Genomic DNA, 18,610 nt, shown 5'->3' on the forward strand with positions numbered 1-18,610 from the left:
CCCTTGGGAACTTGTTGCAAATGTGGACTCACAAGCCCACCCTAGACCTACAGAGTCATAATGTACATTTTAATAAGATCCCGAAGTGATTTAGAAGCACATTATATTTGAGAAGCACTGGTCTGTGGCACACTTTTAATGGCTCAAAATTTGTAACCATTAGTAGTAGCAGTACAGGTAATATGTAAAACCAGAGTCTTTGAATTAAATTGCCATATTTTCCTTAATAATATATAAACTGTTAATGATTATATGTATATAGATTGATTATTCTTGTTGTTGTCGTCCCCAATATAACAGTTGCCTCTAATATAGCAACTGGCTTTCTTCCTCCATGATTTTACTAACCACTAAGAATTAAGAGCCTGGCTTCCCCTTGAGTCTTATGGTGCCACTAAGTCTTAGCAGAGCATTCCACAGTTGCTGACATGGATGAATTATATTTGACTTACCAAAGGAGCAAAAATAGTGACCCACGTTTCAGATACAGTATTTCATCACCACTGCAACTATACCTTCTTCTTCATTTTTTTTTTCTTCAAGAACAGCTGTTACTGTGAGTCCGTCTTAACCAGTTTAAGTTCATGATCATCTTTAATAGTCTGCCATAATTTATAGCCAGGTTAAATTTTATTACTTAGAGACACAGGGATTGCAGCTGCCTTGTTCTGGGTAATAAACAGGACTTGTCTTTTGGCTCTCATTTGAGATTCAGCTTGAATACTGATTTATTTGTTTATTTTGAAACTTTTGAACAACTGGTCAAAGCCAAGGCAAGAAGAGCTGAGCCACTTAACCCAGGATGACTTCAAAGAGAAAGAAGCTAAAGCCTGTTTATTTGATTACAGATCTCACAAGATAATCCTACGTGTATGAAATGCTTACCACTTTGTTTTTTACCTCAGCTCCACACCATTATTTGTTATTTATTATTTGTTTACGTAGAGCGACCTCCTTCCCCACCCCACCCCCCCAAAAAATATCTGTTCTCTAGGCTCTATAGCCCAGCCTAAATGCCTGCTGTCATAAGCTTATAAATTGGTTTCTATGTTTAATGCCTGAACATGCTTGTTTTTATAGAGGAAGGTCCCGAGTACAAGAAAGAGACAAAGAGCCCCTACAGGAACGCTTTTTCCGGCCACATTTCCTGCAGGCTCCTGGGGATATGGTAGCTCACGAAGGGCGCTTGTGTCGACTGGACTGTAAGGTAGACTCTAATAGCCATCCTTGGTTCCAGATCTGTTCACATTTTGCATTTGTTCGTTTGCACTTACTTTTGTTTGTACTTGTTTTGTGTTTATTTTTTGTTTTGGGTTGGTTTTTGTTTTGTTTTGGGAAAGGGGGACTGGGGAAGGGAGATAGATCACTTCTTTTCTCAAAAGGCTTTTACAGAGCATTTAATACCAGACAAAAGAATTTCATGAAATTTTTAAATCTTTACATCTTAATAAGATTTCATTGGGAAAAAATTACATTGGTATTGTATCAAGTTAACTCTGAATTTGTAAAAGACAACCAAAGAGGTGATTGATTGATATAATTTAGACATTTTCCATGTGGTGCCCGGAAAGTCTTTATTATTATAAAGCCAAAACTGTGATTTTTGTATCCTTGAGGTGAATTGCTGTGATATATAGACTTTGAAAAAAATTATAGTCATGAAAAGATGGCTCCAAGGTGGTTTATGAAAATCGAAGCTGGTTTCTCATACTAATCAACAGCCACCACCTTTAGCTATTCTACATTCTAATTCTTCAACCAGAAACTATATTCAGTCGAGCAACATGGAGATCTCTCAGTATGAAGAGAAACTTAAGTCACCTCTTTCACCCCAAAGATCAGAATGCTGTGGAAATTTTAGATGCAAATTAGTAAAGGTTAAGCATTCATGGAATCCACTTCTCCAGGTGGCTCTTGCTCTGCCAATGTCTGCCTAAATAATATTCGGGATTGATTGTTACTTCTTCCATGCTAAACCCTAAAAGATACCCATTCCAGGTCCCGTCCCCAGAGATTCTGACTTGATATAGTAAATGGGCATTAAGATTTTCAAATGCTCCCCACTTGATCAGAATACACGGCAAGGTTTGAGAACTCTAGTTTAAGGTCTGCCCTTTCCTTGGCTGCCTCTTGCTTGTTAGTATGTAAGCAATATACCATCTGTGAAACTGACGTGGCAGGCCTATTTTACCTATTTATTTAATTTTTATTTCTTATTTATTCTAATCTAGAATATAATCATGACCTGATTTGGGGTCAAAATACTATACAGTTTAAATTAATGCAGTCATCCATCCAGATCCCTCTTGTCCTGATGCCCCTGTAGAAAATACACCCCATGTATTTTCTCACTATCTATTTGGTGCCAGACAAGGATAAAGAATTCAGCCACCAAATAAATCCGCCTGTCATCGGTCTGCCATTTGCCTCAGCTGTCCTGTTCTTTATTAGGTGAGTGGCTTACCGCCCCCAGAGCTGACATGGCTGCTCAATGGCCAACCTGTGCTACCAGATGCCTCCCACAAGATGTTGGTCAGGGAGACTGGAGTCCACTCTCTGCTCATTGACCCACTCACTCAACGTGATGCGGGGACGTATACATGCGTTGCTACCAACAAAACTGGACACAATTCCTTTAGTCTGGAGCTCACTGTAGTAGGTAAGGTTTGCTGCTGGGGCCCCTAAACATAACCCCCTTCAAAGTTGCTGCCCAAATATGCACAGCCTCTGACAGAATTCCTTAGTCCTTTGCCCCACCAAACCTCATTTCAATTTCTCCTTCATGTAGTAAGGGCCATTATTTCCTACATTGCTTTCAAAGACATATCAGTAAGCTAAAACACATAATGTGGTACCTTGTGTGGGAGTCATTATAATAGTTAATCAATCAATCAATTCATTAGTTAATTGACTATCACTAAATCCAAGTCACTTGCCCTATGTTCATCACTCCTGGAACACACCAGAATCTTGGCCCTACCCCCAAGCTTCCATGTCTTTGCTTCAGTGATCCTTCTACCAGGAATGCCCTTCATTGCCTAGGAACCACCTCCTCATTGTCAAAGGCTTAATTCAAACATTACCACCAAGGCACATCCTCCTCTGTTTCCATAGCACTTGGAAAAGGAGGGGCTCAGGGCATCTGGGTGGCTCAGTCGGTTAAGTGTCCGACTGCAGCTCAGGTCATGATCTCACGGTTCATGGGTTCAAGCCTTGTGTTGGGCTCTGTGTTGTCAGTTCAGAGCCTAGAGTCTGCTTCACATTCTGTCTCTCTCTTTTCCTCTCTCTCTCTCTGTCCCTCCCCAGCTTGCATTTGCTCTCTCTCTCAAAATAAGCATTAAAAATAAGTTTTTTTTTTTTTAAAGAAAAGGAGGGGCTCTTCAGAGCACCTACAGCCTTCTATGTAACTGTTTTGCCTTCCTGAAGAGACTGTAAGCTTCTAAAGTCAGACATTCTGACTTTTTTGGTGTATCTCGAGTGTCTAACTCAGTGTCTAGAACATGAACGGTGCTCACCAAATGTTAAGTGGATAACTAAGCAAATGAACCTTTACCTTATGAGATGATATGAACAAAATACTGTAATGCCTACAAATAATGACTAGTCATCATCACTTGGTTGATACCAGCCCTTAGGGCAGGAATCTAGCCAAAACTAGATTTCAGAATACATGAATTCTAGTGCTGAGCTTTCTCCCATGTGTGGCCCCTACCAGAAACAAGGATGGCTTTGGCATGCTATCCTGTCTATAGGTTAGTGGCTGCTTGCTCCGTATATCTTTTTCTTTTTCTCACTCTTAATTTTTTCCTCCCAACAGAGTAGGAAAAGTTCATTCTGCAAGGACATATTAACTGTAAGCTTTCATTTTTCCCCCCACTATTTTGCAAATATTGACTCTGGAATCCTGAAATATGAGGTATCTTTGCCCAAAAAAGGCCTCCTTAGGAAGCATAATGTGTGTGTGTGTGTGTGTGTGTGTGTGTGTGTGTGTGTGTGTGTTTAAGTAGTGTACCCCTCGGGGTGCCTGGGTGGCTCAGTCGGTTAAGTGTACAACTTTGGCTCCGGTCATGATCTTGCAGTTCATGGGTTTGAGCCCCACATCAGGCTTTCTGCTGTCAGCCCAGAGCCGACTTTGGATCCTCTGTCCCCCTCTCTCTCTGCCCCTCCCCCGCTTGCACTCTTTCTCTCTCTCTCAAAAACAATGAATAAACATTTTTCAAATATTTGTAAAATGTAATGTACTTCTTTTCTGTAGCTATAAACTTCAAAATAAAAGTTGAGGGAAAATTAATATGCCTTCCACAAAATAAACTCCTCTAGAAAAGAGAAAGGATATATTTAGTATTTAAAGTCTGTTGTTTCTCAAAATTTACTGCTGAGAATAAAAGAAACTCTTTAAATTCCACACCCACTATTCGCATCCCCCATGTGCAGCACAGGCCCTTGAGTGTTGTCTCTCATACAAAGTGAAAGTTTCATTATTTCTTTTTAAATCATTTCTGGAGCTTTTATCAAGACAGCGATCTTCACTCAGAGAGGTAAAAAGTGTTCTGAAGAGAAGGTAAAGTCGGGGAGGGGGGTGCCTACTCTGCTAAATTCTTTAACTGTAATGAGTTTGAAGCATGAACCCCAAGGCACTTACTATTCAAACAAGAATGGCCCTTCTTCTCATTCAGCCAAAGAGGTGAAGAAAGCACCTGTGATCCTGGAGAAACTGCAGAACAGCGGTGTTCCCGAAGGCCACCCAGTGAGGCTGGAGTGCCGTGTGATAGGCATGCCGCCACCCGTGTTCTACTGGAAGAAGGACAACGAAACCATCCCTTTCACCAGAGAGAGGATCAGGTAGAGCTTGCTTCCACATTCAAAGGGACTTCCAAACTCAGTGGGGCTTCCTGGGCACCCAAATAAGTCTGTTGTCTTTTGAATCTGTCTGTCACCCAATATGATGCATTTGAATTTCATCCACATCATTGTACATACCAAGAATTTCTTTTTGTTCCTGAAGGACAGTCCATAATACAGATGTCCCACAGTTTCAAACCTTAATTTTTTTTCCAGATTAATTAGTGGGTTTTTAAAAATTTTAAATTCAGTATAGCTAACATACAGCGTTATATTAGTTTCAGGTGGACAATATAGTGACTCAACAATTCTATACATTACTCAATGCTTATCAAGATAAGTGTACTTTTTAACCCTTTCCTTTATTTCCCCATCCTCCCACCAACCTCCCCTCTGAAACCATCAGTTTGTTCTCCATAGTTAAGAGTCTGTTTTTGGTTTGTTTCTTTTTTTCCCTTTGTTCCTTTGGGGTTTTTTAAATTATTTTTTTAATGTTTATTTATTTTTGAGAGGGAGAGAGACAGAGTGCCAGCAAGGGAAGAGCGGAGAGAGAGGGAGACACAGAATCCAAAGCAGGCTCCAGGCTCTGTGCTGACAGCGCAGAACCCTATACAGAGCTCAAACTCATGAACCTCAAGATCGTGACCTGAGCCAAAGTCGGACATTTAACCGACAGAGCCACCAGAGCGCCCCTATTCCTTTGTTTTTTATTAAATTCCACGTATGAGTGAAATAATATGGTATTTGTCTTTCTCTGACTGACTTATTTCATTTAGCATTATACTCTCTAGATCCATCCATGTTATTACAAATGGTAAGATTTCATTCTTTTCTATGGTTGAGTAATATTCCTGTGTGTGTGTGTGTGTGTGTGTGTGCGCGCGCGCGCGCGCACGAGTGCGCGCACATGCACGCGCATATGTATGTATGTGTGTGTGTATATATATATATATATATATATATATATACATATCACACCTTCTTTATCCATTCATCTATCAATGGACACTTGGGTTGCTTCCGTATTTTGGCTATTGTAAATAATGCTGCAATAAACATACAGGTTCATGTATCTTTTCAAATTAGTATTTTTGTTTCTTTGCATAAAAATCCAGTAGTGGAATTACTGAATCATATGGTGATTCTATTTTTAATTTTTTGAAGAGCCTCCATACAGAGGCTGCACCAGTTTGCATTCTCACCAACAGTGCACAAGGGTTCCTTTTTTCTCCACATCCTCATCAACACTTGCTGGTTCTTGTGTTGATTTTAGCCATTCTGACAGGTGTGAGGTGATACCTCATTGTGGTTTTGATTTGCATTTCCCTGATGATGAGTGATGTTGAGCATTTTTGATGTGTCTGTTGGCTATCTGCATTTCTTTGAGAAAATGTCTGTTCATGTATTCTGCCCATTTTTTAATTGGATTATTTGGGTTTTTTGGTGTTGAGTTGTATTAAGTTCTTTATATATTTTGTACACTAACCCTTTATCAGATAAGTCGTAGGCAAATATCTTCTCCGACTCAGTAGGTTGTCTTTTAGTTTTGCTGATTGTATACTTTGCTATGCAGAAGTTTTTATTTTGATGTAGTCACAATAGTTTATTTTTGCTTTTGTTTCCCTTCCCTCGGGAGACATACTTAGAAAAATGCTGTTATGACTGATGTCAGAGAAGTTACCGCCTATGCTCTTTCCTAGGATTTTTATGGTTTCAGTTCTCACATAGAGCCTTGATCCATTTTGAGTTTATTTTTGTGTATGGTGTAAGAAAGTAATCCAGTTTCATTCTTTTGCATGTAGCTGTCCAGTTTTCCCAACACCATCTGTTGAAGAGACTTTTCCCCTTGCATATTCTTGCCTCCTGTGTCAAAGATTAATTACCATATAATCATGGGTTTATTTCTGGGCTCTCTATTCTGTTCCATTGATCTATTGGTCTATTTTTGTGCTAGTATCATACTGTTTTGATTACTACAGGTTTGTAGTACAACTTTAAATCTGGGATTGTGATACCTTCAGTTTTGTTTTTCTTTTCAAGATTGCTTTAGCTATTTGGGGTCTTTTGTGGTTCCATACAAATTTTAGGATCATTTGTTCTAGTTCTGTGAAAAATGCTATTGGTATTTTGATAAGGATTGCATCTAACTGTAGATTGCTTTGGGTAGTATGAATATTTTAACAATATTTGTTCTTTCAATCCATGAGCATGGACTATTTTTTCATTTGTTTGTGTCGTCTTCAATTTCTTTCATCTATGTTTTATAGTTTTCAAAGTACAGGTCTCTCATCTCCTAGGTTAAATTTATTCCTAGGGTTTCTTTTGTTTTTGTTTTTGTTTTGGTGCACCTATAAGTTGGATTGTTTTCTTAATTTCTCTCTCTGCTATTTAATTATTAGTATATATAAGTGCAATGCAGGGGGTGCCTGGCTGACTCAGTTGGTGATCTTGGGGTTGTGAGTTTAAGCCCCACATTGGATGTAGATCTTACTTTAAAAAGTGTTTTTAAAAAATGCAATGGATCTCTGTATATTGGTTTTGAATCCCGCAACCTTACTGACTTAATTTAACAGTTTCGGTAGTTTCTTAGTGGAGTCTTTAGGATTTTTTTTTAATGTTTATTTATTTTTGAGAGAGAGAGAGAAACAGAGTGCAAGCAGGGGAGGGGCAGATAGAGAGGAAGACACAGAATACAAAGCAGGCTCCAGGCTCTGAGCTGTCAGCAGAGAGCCTATTGTGGGGCTCAAACCCATGAACCATGAGATCGTGACCTGAGCCGAAGTCAGACACCAAACTGACTGAGCCACCCTGGCACCCCTAGAGTCTTTTATTTTTTTTTTCAATGTTTATTTATTTTGGGGACAGAGAGAGACAGAGCATGAACGGGGGAGGGGCAGAGAGAGAGGGAGACACAGAATCGGAAACAGGCTCCAGGCTCTGAGCCATCAGCCCAGAGCCTGACGCGGGGCTCGAACTCACGGACCGCGAGATCGTGACCTGGCTGAAGTCGGATGCTTAACCGACTGCGCCACCCAGGCGCCCCTCTGAGTCTTTTATATATAGTATCATGTCACCTGCAAATAGTGAAGATTGTACTTCCTTACCAATTTGGATGCCTTTTATTCCTTTTTCTTATTTGATTGCTGTGGCCAGGACTTCCAGTTCTGTGTTGAATAAAAGTGGTGAGAGTGGACATCCTTGTCTTGCTACTAACCTTAGGGGCAAACCTCTCAGTTTTTCACCAATGAGTATGATGTTAGCGGTGGATTTTTCATGTAAGGCCTTCATTATGTTGAGGTATGTTCCCTCTAAACCTATTTATGAATGGATGTTGTACTTTGTAAAATGCATTTTCTGCATCTATTGAAATGATCATATGGTTTTTATCCATCTCTTGTTTATGTGATATATCACATTGATTGATTTGTGAATATTGAACCACCCTTGCAAGCCAGGAATAAATTCCACTTGATCGTGGAATCACGATCATAATATATATTGTTGAATTCAGTTTGCTATTATTTTGTTGAAGATTTTTGCATCTATGTTCATCAGAGATATTAGCCTGCAGTTCTTTTTTTTAAATGTTTATTTATTTTTGAGAAACAGAGAGATACAGCATGAGCTGGGGAAGGGAAGAGAGAAGGAGACACAGAATCTGAAGCAGGCTCCAGGCTCCAAGCTGTCAGCACAGAGTCCGACGCAGGGCTTGAATTCACAAACCGTGAGATGGTGACCTGAGCTGAAGTCGGATGCCCAACTGACTGAGCCACCCAGGCGCCCCTAGTTCTCTTTTTTTGTAGTATTTTTATCTAATTTTGGTTCAGGGTAATGCTGACCTCAGCAAATGAAGTTGGGAGCCTACCTTCCTTCTTGCTAGATTTCATCTAACCAACTTTTTTTTTTTTTTTTTTGGAATAGTTTGAGAAGAGGTACTGACTCTTCTTCAAATGTTTGGTAGAATCCACCTGTGAAGCCATCTTATCCTCGACTTTTGTTTCTTGGGAGTTTTTTTGATTACTGATTCAATTTCATTGCTGGTGATTGGTCTGTACAAATTTTCTATGTCTTCCTGATTCAGTATTGGGAGGTTATATGTTTCTAAGAATTTATTCATTTCTTTTAGATTGTACAATTTGTTGGCATGCAATTTTTTATAATATTCCCTTATAATCCTTTGTATTCCTGTGGGGTTGGTTGTTATTTCTCCTCTTTAATTTCTGATTTTGTTAAAAACTTTAAGTTTTAAGTTTAAAAATGTACACAGAATAAATGAAGACCTTGCATTTTTTTGTCACGTGTCTTCAGTCATATTAGTACACAGAAAACCCCTTTGATAGTAAAATGCTAAAATAAGATAAAGCAAAACAAAACATTAAGGCAGTAACTCCTTCTCTATCCATCACTACATGGTTATTTTTAAAGTAACTAGGGGGGGGGGGCACCTGGGTGGCTCAGTCGGTTGAGCGGCCGACTTTGGCTCAGGTCACGATCTCGCGGTCCGTGGGTTCGAGCCCCGCGTCGGGGTCTGTGCTGACGGCTCGGAGCCTGAAGCCTGTTTCGGATTCTGTGTCTCCCTCTCTTTGACCCTCCCCCATTCATGCTCTGTCTCTCTCTGTCTCAAAAATAAATAAACGTTAAAAAAAATTTTTTTAAGTAACTAAGGGGGTGCCTGGGTGGCTCAGTAGGTTAAGCATCCAACTCTTGATCTCAGCTCAGGTCTTGATCTCAGGGTTATGAGTTCAAGCCCCATGTTGGGCTCCATCCTGGGCGTGAAGCCTACTTATGAAGGAAGGAAGGAAGGAAGAAAGAGAGGGAGGAAAAGGAAAGAAACTAAGGATCCAGTTACCAAAAGTGGGTATCTTGCTAGATTTCCTCTAACCAACCTTATCTTTGCCATTTTGGTTTTACTCCATGAGGGGCAAGCAAACAAAGGCAGCTTGTGTACAAAAGTTTCTACTGAGAATTATTTTTTCACAATAAACTGAATTTGTCCCAGAGGATGTTGTAACTGTCAAGCTTTACAGAATTTTGGCATCTAAGAAGTCTACATAGGTCAAGATTTTTCTCTGGTAAAACTTTAGCAAGCACAGAAAATATTCTTGATTTAACACTTCAGTCTATGTTAATGCAACCTAGCTAGCTCAATCAGTACAACATGTGACTCTTGATCTTGGGGTCGTGAATTCAAGCCCACATTGGGCATAAAGTTTAAATAATTAATTAATTAGTTAATCAATTAATATAACTCATTAATATAACATGCTAAACCCAGCCTGAAATATTAGCGTAATTATCCAGGATTGCAATATGCAGCCAAGGTTGAGAACTACTGATATCAAGGAAACATAAGGAAACAACATGCTGATTTGCTCCTGAACTGTATTAAGCTAACTGCTGCACATGCCCAGTTGGTTACATTAAGAAATAACCCCTCCATACTAACAGTATATCAATCCCTGGACTCCCATCTTGGTCTACTTTCCCATAGCTTCTTAGCAAAGTTCTTGTTGAAATGTCCAATCAGGTTTGGAAAAGAGATTTTTCTGGACTTTGGTTGTGACAAGTGGGGGCACCTCCTCTGGGGGGGAGTATAACTCCAGGACAGGTGGAACAGTGGGAAGGGCAAGAACAGGTCTCAGCCTGAGCTGTCAACCTTCATCTGGGCCTCACCGGGTTAACTGCTGCTCTTTTGTGATTCCTTTCCACTTTTCAGTTTGCCTCTGATAACTGCTTTAAGCTGAGTCTCCCTTTCCTCTCTGGAGGGTCAGGGAGGAGAGGGGTAGCGCTGCCCTGCTGGATCTGCCCTGAGAGTTTCCCTGAGCCCTGAATTCTCTAAGGCCTTTTCTGCCCCTGGATGCAATTGCAGATATGTTCTCTCTTTTCTCTAGTATGCACCAGGACGCAACAGGGTATGTCTGCCTCCTCATTCAGCCAGCCAAGAAATCTGATGCTGGATGGTACACGTTGTCAGCCAAGAATGAAGCTGGCATCGTGTCGTGCACTGCCAGGTTGGATATATACGGTAGGTGTAACGTCCTCAGTTGAACATCTGTGTATGATAGGCAGCTTGAAAAAAATGTTTTAAGGATAGGCGTAGTATGTTTCCATAATTGAATTGGTTAGATTATATTTTAGTGCTTAAACGATGGATTTTTAAAATCATTTCACCCTAGTCGCCTCAAGGCTTTTGTATATTTTTGTATACTTTTGTACACTTTTGCACACTTTTGCATTTAAATGAGCTTAAGTTTCTTCCAAAAAAAGACCTATATTACTAGGAATTACAGCTATTTCAGAGTTTAACCATGCTTGTGCTTCCGATCATCTAGCATCTCATGCTGTCTCCTTCATGCCATGGGCCACCCACTGGAACTCCCTCCCCACTGCCTGTCATTTCCCCCACACATACCTCCACCCAGCAGAATTGTCCTGTCCTCATTCACCTGTTAATTCATTCCATAAATATTTATTGTGCCAATCCCACAACCAGACTAATAATAGAGAGCTGTCCTAATAATAATATCAAATGATATTTAGATAATGACTTGTAATTTACAAAATGGTACCCTTATGACCTTCCAATTATTGCAATTGTTGTCACCCTCATTTATTTTTTTTTAACGTTTATTTATTTTTGAGACAGAGAGAGACAGAGCATGAACGGGGGAGGGGCAGAGAGAGAAGGAGACAGACAATCGGAAGCAGGCTCCAGGCTCCGAGCCATCAGCCCAGAGCCCGACTCGGGGCTCGAACTCACGGACCGTGAGATCATGACCTGAGCCAAAATCGGACGCTTAACCGACTGAGCCACCCAGGCACCCCTCATTTAATTGTCACCCTCATTTAAATGCTGAAGATGGGCACGTGGGTGTTTCAGTCAGGTGAGCATCTGACTCTTGCTTTTGGCTCAGGTCATGATCCCAGGGTCGTGGGATCCAGCCCTGAATCTGGGCTCAGGGAGGTTAAGTATCTATAGCCGAGATGCAAATCCAGGTTTTTGTATCATTCCTTTGAGCCATGTTTCTAATTTTCAAAAGGATTTAGGGGTGCCTTGGTGGCTCAGTTGGTTCAACATCCAACTTTGGCTCAGGTCATGATCTCACGGTTTGTGGATTTGAGCCCCGTGTCAGGCTCTGTGCTGACAGCTTGGAGCCTGGAGCCTGCTTCAGATTCTCTGTTTACTTCTCTCTCTGCCCCTCCCCTGCTCACTCTCTGTCTCCCTCGCTCAAAAATGAATAAACATTAAAAAAAAAAAAAGGATTTAATAAGTTAATCTTTTTTAAAATTTATTTATTTACTTATTTACACACACACACACACACACACACACACGAGTTGGGGAGGGGCAGAGAGAGAGGGAGAGAAATCCCAAGCCAGCTCCATGCTGCCAGCACAGAGTCCAATGTATGGTTCGAACCCACAAGAACCCACAAATGGTGAGATCATGACCTGAGCCAAAATGAAGAGTTGGACCTCAATTGACAGCCACACAGGTGCCCCAACAAGTTCATCTTTATTAATCTATTAATGTACTCTATGCATCTTGTCTATAATTTTGACATTAACTGGCACTTTTGGAGACATAGTCCTTAATCCAAAAGGGTGATTCTTTTTTCCTCTCCTTTAAAATTTGTTTTAAAAAATAATTTAATAATTAACAAATTTCTTTTAAGTTTATTTACTTATTTTGAGAGAGAAAGAGAGTGTGTACAAGCAAGCAAGCACACGCATGAGTGGGGTAAGGGCAGAGAAAGAAAGAATCCCAAGCAGGCTCTGTGCTGTCCTGACGCAAGGCTCAAACTCACAAACTGTGAGATCATGACCTGAGCCAAAACCAAGAGTCGGTTCATTGAGCAACTGACTGAGCCACCCAGGTGCCCAAATAATTAATAAATTTCTTCTTCATTACTGGTTCAACATGATTAACCTAAGTTACAAATAGGAGTCACTGTGTCTAGAACCTGAGGTCCCTGCTCTTCATAGGTACATACTAGGTATATCCCTTTTTTAGTACCATGCAGGTGGGACCTTGGCCTGCCATTTTCTAATACTTGGGGGAAATATATAGCTTTCTGATTATTTTCCTTTATCCTTGAACTTGAAAAGAAATTCAACTGTGAGGGAAGCTGACCCTAATGTACTGTCCCCTGGTTGGGGGCGGGGAGAGAGGGCCATCAATATAGTTCAACCTAGGCTAAGTCCCTTATCCATTTCATCCACTTCACCATACCAGAGGGAACTAGGTCTCCAGCCAAGAAACCCAGTACCAATAAGCCCTGAAATAGATAAGTTTTGTCCCAATCCTTCTCCCTTTCCTGGTTGTTTGTCCTGGCTCATCCTTCTGTCTCCTGTCTTGGTTGCACAGCACCAACAATAGGGGGTGTTATTTCCTCAGTTGGGAACCTGGGAGTGGAGGAGAGGATGGAGGACTTGGGCTAAAATCAATCCCCTACCCCCTCTCCCACCACTTCCTGCCTGTCTGAGGACAGGCTCCCCTCTCTCGTCCGAAGGAGGGCTTCGAATAGAAGCAATTACAGTAGGCTGGTTAAGATGTCTGGAGCAGAGACTTGACTAGCTGTTCACTGTGGCTTTATTGAATGCCTATTCTTCAGCAGAAGCACTATTAGAATTGTAGCTTCCAATATTTGATTTTATCAATTCATTTGGAGGTATTTAGACTCTAAAAAACTGATTCAAAATAAGGAAATCAACAAAGGCCCAATTTATAAATCAGAATGCTAAAAAGGTCCATAGCTTCCTGGGAACCAGAGCATCAATGTTCCCCACCCGGTGTTCCCCCTTCTCCACATCAAGGTCCCTGGAAACCTAATCAGAAGATTGCTCAGTAGTTTCTGAATCAAAGACAAGAGGAGTTTGGATGGCTATTTCACTCAGGCCATGTTCAAGCCTAAGGATCATCTCTGCTAAAAACAGTGCTTGCTAAACATGGAAATTCTAATACATTCTCTTTTGTACCTGAACCATGATTGGTTGAACAGAAGTTACTTTTCATTCTTCTTGCGGTAACTCATTAGAACCTGATTAGGGAGGTGGGTAGGTAGGGGCTGATTAGTGATTAGGGTGTGAAATAGGTACTACTGAGAGGTCCAGAGCCATCTTTTGGCTTCCATTTCCTCAAGTTTCTTGTCTCTACCTTCTCAGGTACCTTCCCTTGAGAGCCTGAAGCTCTTTCTACACTGCCCGTGGAAGACCCCATCCTAGGTCATATTTTGAAAAATCACCTTAGTCAGCCACTCTTATAATCCCAGAGTTTTGGCATTAGGAGCATAAGAGATGGCCAGCCTAGTTCACAGCAGGGGAGAGACCTTATTGTTTTTACAAATGGTGCATTTTAGAGAACGTGTTGGAATGAGGACAGAACACACCCTTACACTGTATCTGCTAGACTGCATTCCTTTGTAACACATTATTTGGTCCATTTTCCAGCTCAGTGGCACCAGCAGATCCCAACACCCATGTCTGTCCGGCCCAGTGGCAGTCGCTACGGATCTCTCACCAGTAAAGGACTTGACATTTTCTCTGCCTTCTCCTCCATGGAAAGCACAATGGTGTATTCATGCTCTTCTCGGAGTGTAGTGGAGAGTGATGAACTTTAGGAATGTTTGGGTGTCTGCTGTATAAGGGGGCGGACTGTGGAGGGGGAAGGAGGACAAGCCAGATACAGTGGTTTCCAAGCAACTGGATTTGAGTAAGTTCCCATGCTGCTGGACCCTTGGCAAGAAGTGCTTTGAATAAGTCAGCTGGAGACTCTTGCAGTCTCAGCTGGGGGAAAGATGTAGGGCTGTGCCTTTTAAAGATTCCAACAAAAATGTGAGAAGACAATACAGATGAACCAAAGATGTCATGAAGCTGCCATCCACTGCTTTGGGAAAAAGCTAGCATGCTCCCCTGCCCCCTGCTATGTTAGGGATATTTAGGCCCTACTAGGAGCAATGAGGGGCCATATGCTTGAGCTGAAAGGAGTTAGACAGTAGTAACTTTGGGTGTCATTAACTCACCAGTAATGCAAAGAAAAAAGATGGGGAGGTCTCCATTACCTTTCATCAATTACATCCATAGCAGTAGTTTTGATGGATTCTTTTAATCAGCTTCTACTTAGCCTTAAGAGATCATGCCACACAACTCACATATGTGGAGAAGCACTTTTGATTTACTTATCCTGAGTGTACTGAGCCACATTATAAGGTGCCAAAATGTGCCTGAGATACAAAAAATTCACTGAAACACTCAATATTGCACAGTGCACTTGTTCTATAGCCAAAGCAAGGCCCCATTAGCCTGTCTGCACCATTGTCTTCTGGATATAATGGTGAGTCGTTTTTCTTTCTGACTTTACACATCCCTAAATTCTAGAACTAAAAGGTTGTTAGTAAACCAACTAACAACAAAAACTTCCGTGGGGTTCCTTTTTAAACTACTAGTTCAATATGCAAAAGTCATCATCATCTTCCCCTCCTCCCTCCCCAAAAGTCTGGAAGTGTATGAGGGAGTAAGGAAGGGAGAGATGCAAACAAGGAGAGAAGGTGATGGAGCCTGTCAGTTTTCACTTGCCCCTTAAGAGCAATGGTTCTGGAGGGAGAGGTCTTTAATAGAGATGAACTGTTTGTGAGATAATTAATTTGCATTTCCTGCATAGAAGATATCATGCTAACCATAAAAGGGGGAGGAAAGGAGAATATGCCTCTTTATTCCAACCCACCTATTCAAAATCTTCCTCTTAAGGAATTTTTAGACTTAAGTTCACTGCAATTATTCCCAGTGCCTAGAAGAGTGTTTGGCCCCAAATAGACATTCAATAGATATTTGTTGGATGAATGAATCTTATGTGAGATAGAGAAATCTGCAATTCACACAGCAGTCCAAAAATTGCCCTGGGAATAGTAATCACAGCACAGTTTGCTCCAGACTCACCCGTGAAATCAATTGGAGGTGTCTGTTACCAATTCCCTGTGCCCAAGTGTCTGGTGTTCTCTGATCCAGGCACCCTCAGCTGGCATCTTACTCGAATGAACAAATAGTCATTGTTTAGAAAGGCTTGAAATTTTCTTCACTTCAAGGCAAAGATTTCCAGTATAAAAATAAATTCATTCACTCAAAAAAAATCATTTGTGTGTCTACTCTGTATAAGATGCTATGCTAGAAACTGTGGGAAATATGAAAATATGAATAAGACACAGTCCCTGACCTCAAGGAGCTTATAATCTAGCAGGGGAGGTAAGATGTAAGGCATAAAGAGTGCTGCTTTTGGGAGGGGGAAGAAATAGATACTTTATCAGACAGAAGTTTCTAGTGCTTTTCATCCTATATTTTTTATGACTTTAAAATCATCTTAATATCTTCAAATCTTTATTTCTTAATGAAACAAAATGCCATAGGTTACATCCTTAAGAAATAAAGATTTCAGTAAATTATTTGGTGAAATTAGTAGATTTTGTTTCATTTTTTTCATGTATTCATGAACAATACTAAAAACATAGGCAACTGTAATGAAATACTATATGTTTCATACAGAATGCATTCTGTAAAATGTTGTTTCTGTGTTAGCTTCTATTATGAAATCGCATAGCCAAAGAGAACTTTCTAACTCCAGGATTGTTCCTTCACAGTTGTATACCTCACCTCCCCATCACCTCTATTTCTGTAAACCCTAAATAGTCCTCCCATGAAAGGATAATTTTCATCTCTGTATGTCTTAGCTTTCTGAATATTTTTTATCCATCGCCTTTTAGTGTTCGAGAACTAGGATAAATATTATATTTGGCCACTGGATGGCGCTGTCTAACATAAAATATAAGACCTCTAAAATTCCTGATATTTCAAGTATTGGATAATGTTAATGCAGCGTTTCTGGACTCTAGCATTGTTGACATTTTGGGGTGGATAATTCTTTGTCGCCCGGGACTTTGTGCAGTGTAGAATGTTAGGCAGCATCGCTGGCCTCTAACCACTAGATGCCAGGAACATAGTGGCCCATCCCCCAGTTGTGGCCACCCAAAATATCTCCAGACATGGCTATATGTTTCCTAGGAGGCAGAATCCTCCTTTGTTGAGAACTACTGTGTTGAACAAACCCGTGCCCTGCATTGAGAAGTCTGTTAGAAGTCAATTATAATGAGAGAGAGTTATATAAGAAATTTTGGGTCAGCTGGATATGTTTGGACTCAACATGTCCAAAATCAGATTCATCACCTTCCCTTTCATACACATTCTTCAACCTTGCTTAAGGATTTCTGTTAATGTCACCATCACATTCCTAGTAATCCAAATAAAAAGCATCCAAGTCACTTTTTGCTTCCTCTAGCCAATCAATTAATAGATCCTGTTAATTCTAACCCTATTATTTCTTTTACATTCAGCCCTTTCTTTCCATCCCCCTGCAGTTCTCCAGTTCAGACTTGCATTAATTTATTAATTTCCCTCAATATTTCTGACTTCAGCCATAATAAAGAACTTCTAAGTGGCCTTTCTGCCTCTGTTCCTGCTGTTTCTCCCATTCAAACCCAGCCCAGATCTGCATCAGCTCTTTCTTCATGAATTACCGTTCCAGTCATGTTATGCCCCAATTTCAAACCCCCAATGGCTTCCTGGAGCCAAATCAAGTACCAGCTCTCCTGCCCTGGGATATTCAAGGCTTTGTCCACCATGATCCCAAAGTCTGTCACCCATTCCTCAGAAAACACACCCAATGTGGTGGCAAACCTAACACAGTCCCCTGCTTTCCAGCCAAATGCCTCTCTTTTGCTTCTAGATGGAAGGCTTTTCCCCCAACCACTACCTATGGAAATCTTACCTGTTCCTTAAAGTCCATCTGAAATGTCACTACTTCTGTAAAGTATTTTCCAATCCCCCAGACCTCACCCAAATACAATTCTACTTTCTTTGAAAACTTATAGTTTCTTGAATTGAGAAAAAGATGACCTTGTATAGTATTTTATATAAAATATAGCCTCTATATACCTTCCTGTCCCCTCCCCTTGCACTAGCCAGTCTTGCCTATACTAGGTTTTAGCTACTGTTGGTATGGACTGTGTCAAAAGTTTGTCATGTACCTTATACAGAGTAGGCACTCAAAAATTTTCATTGACCTACATTGAACTTAAAAATTCTATGTAAGTATGTTTCTATATAAAATTGAGTCTAGAGAAGTGATTCTATTTTTTAAGTTTATTTTATTTATTTTGAGAGAGAGAGAGAGCAGGGGAGGGGCAGAGAGAGAGAGAGAGAGAGAGGGAGAATCCCAAGCAGGCTCTGCACTGTGCAGAGCCTGATGGGGGCTTGATCCCACGAACCATGAGATCATGACTTGAGCCGAAACCAAGAGTCAGACACTTAACTGACTGAGCTACCCAGGAACCCCTAGAGCAGTGGCTCTTAATCTGGGCTGCACAATAGAATCTCCTGGGGAGCTTCTAAAAATCTCAATACCCAGGCCACAGCCCCAGATCAGTAAGTCATAAGCTCCGGAGTTATGACATAGCATCAGTATTTTTTAAAGCTTCCCAGGTGATTCCAAAGAGCAGGCAAGGTTGAGAAGAATAATTTCAGAACTTACCCAGAAAGGTCCAAAGGGATGCCTGCCAATGGCATAAAGCAATAGTTTGGGCACTGGTAAAGAATATACTCCCTCCTTGTACATATAGTGCATGCCTAGAAAGTAGAAATAACCACACTTTGGCCTTATTAGACCCTACTATTTTGTGCAACACTCATTAGACATGTAGCATTCATGAAGCCCCCAAAGAAA

The 18,610-nt window shown here is 40.7% G+C and overlaps 1 protein-coding gene across 5 annotated transcripts in view; it reads left to right on the forward strand.

Moving 5' to 3' along the window:
* MYPN (myopalladin) overlaps positions 1-15,967 on the forward strand; it is a 120,947-nt gene extending 104,980 nt beyond the window's left edge. For all 5 annotated transcript variants that reach the window (XM_040485160.1, XM_040485159.1, XM_040485163.1 and 2 more), the window contains 5 exons: positions 1,081-1,207; positions 2,452-2,659; positions 4,677-4,842; positions 10,734-10,867; positions 14,293-15,967. In XM_040485160.1, the coding sequence (XP_040341094.1) occupies positions 1,081-1,207; positions 2,452-2,659; positions 4,677-4,842; positions 10,734-10,867; positions 14,293-14,462 (805 nt within the window). In that variant the 3' untranslated portion in view covers positions 14,463-15,967. The remainder of the gene's footprint in view (positions 1-1,080; positions 1,208-2,451; positions 2,660-4,676; positions 4,843-10,733; positions 10,868-14,292) is intronic.
* The last annotated feature ends 2,643 nt before the right edge of the window (positions 15,968-18,610 follow it).

Source organism: Herpailurus yagouaroundi, unplaced genomic scaffold (genome assembly GCF_014898765.1).
Source record: "Herpailurus yagouaroundi ecotype Mexico unplaced genomic scaffold, PumYag 163, whole genome shotgun sequence".
In the NCBI taxonomy this organism is placed as follows: domain Eukaryota; kingdom Metazoa; phylum Chordata; class Mammalia; order Carnivora; family Felidae; genus Herpailurus; species Herpailurus yagouaroundi.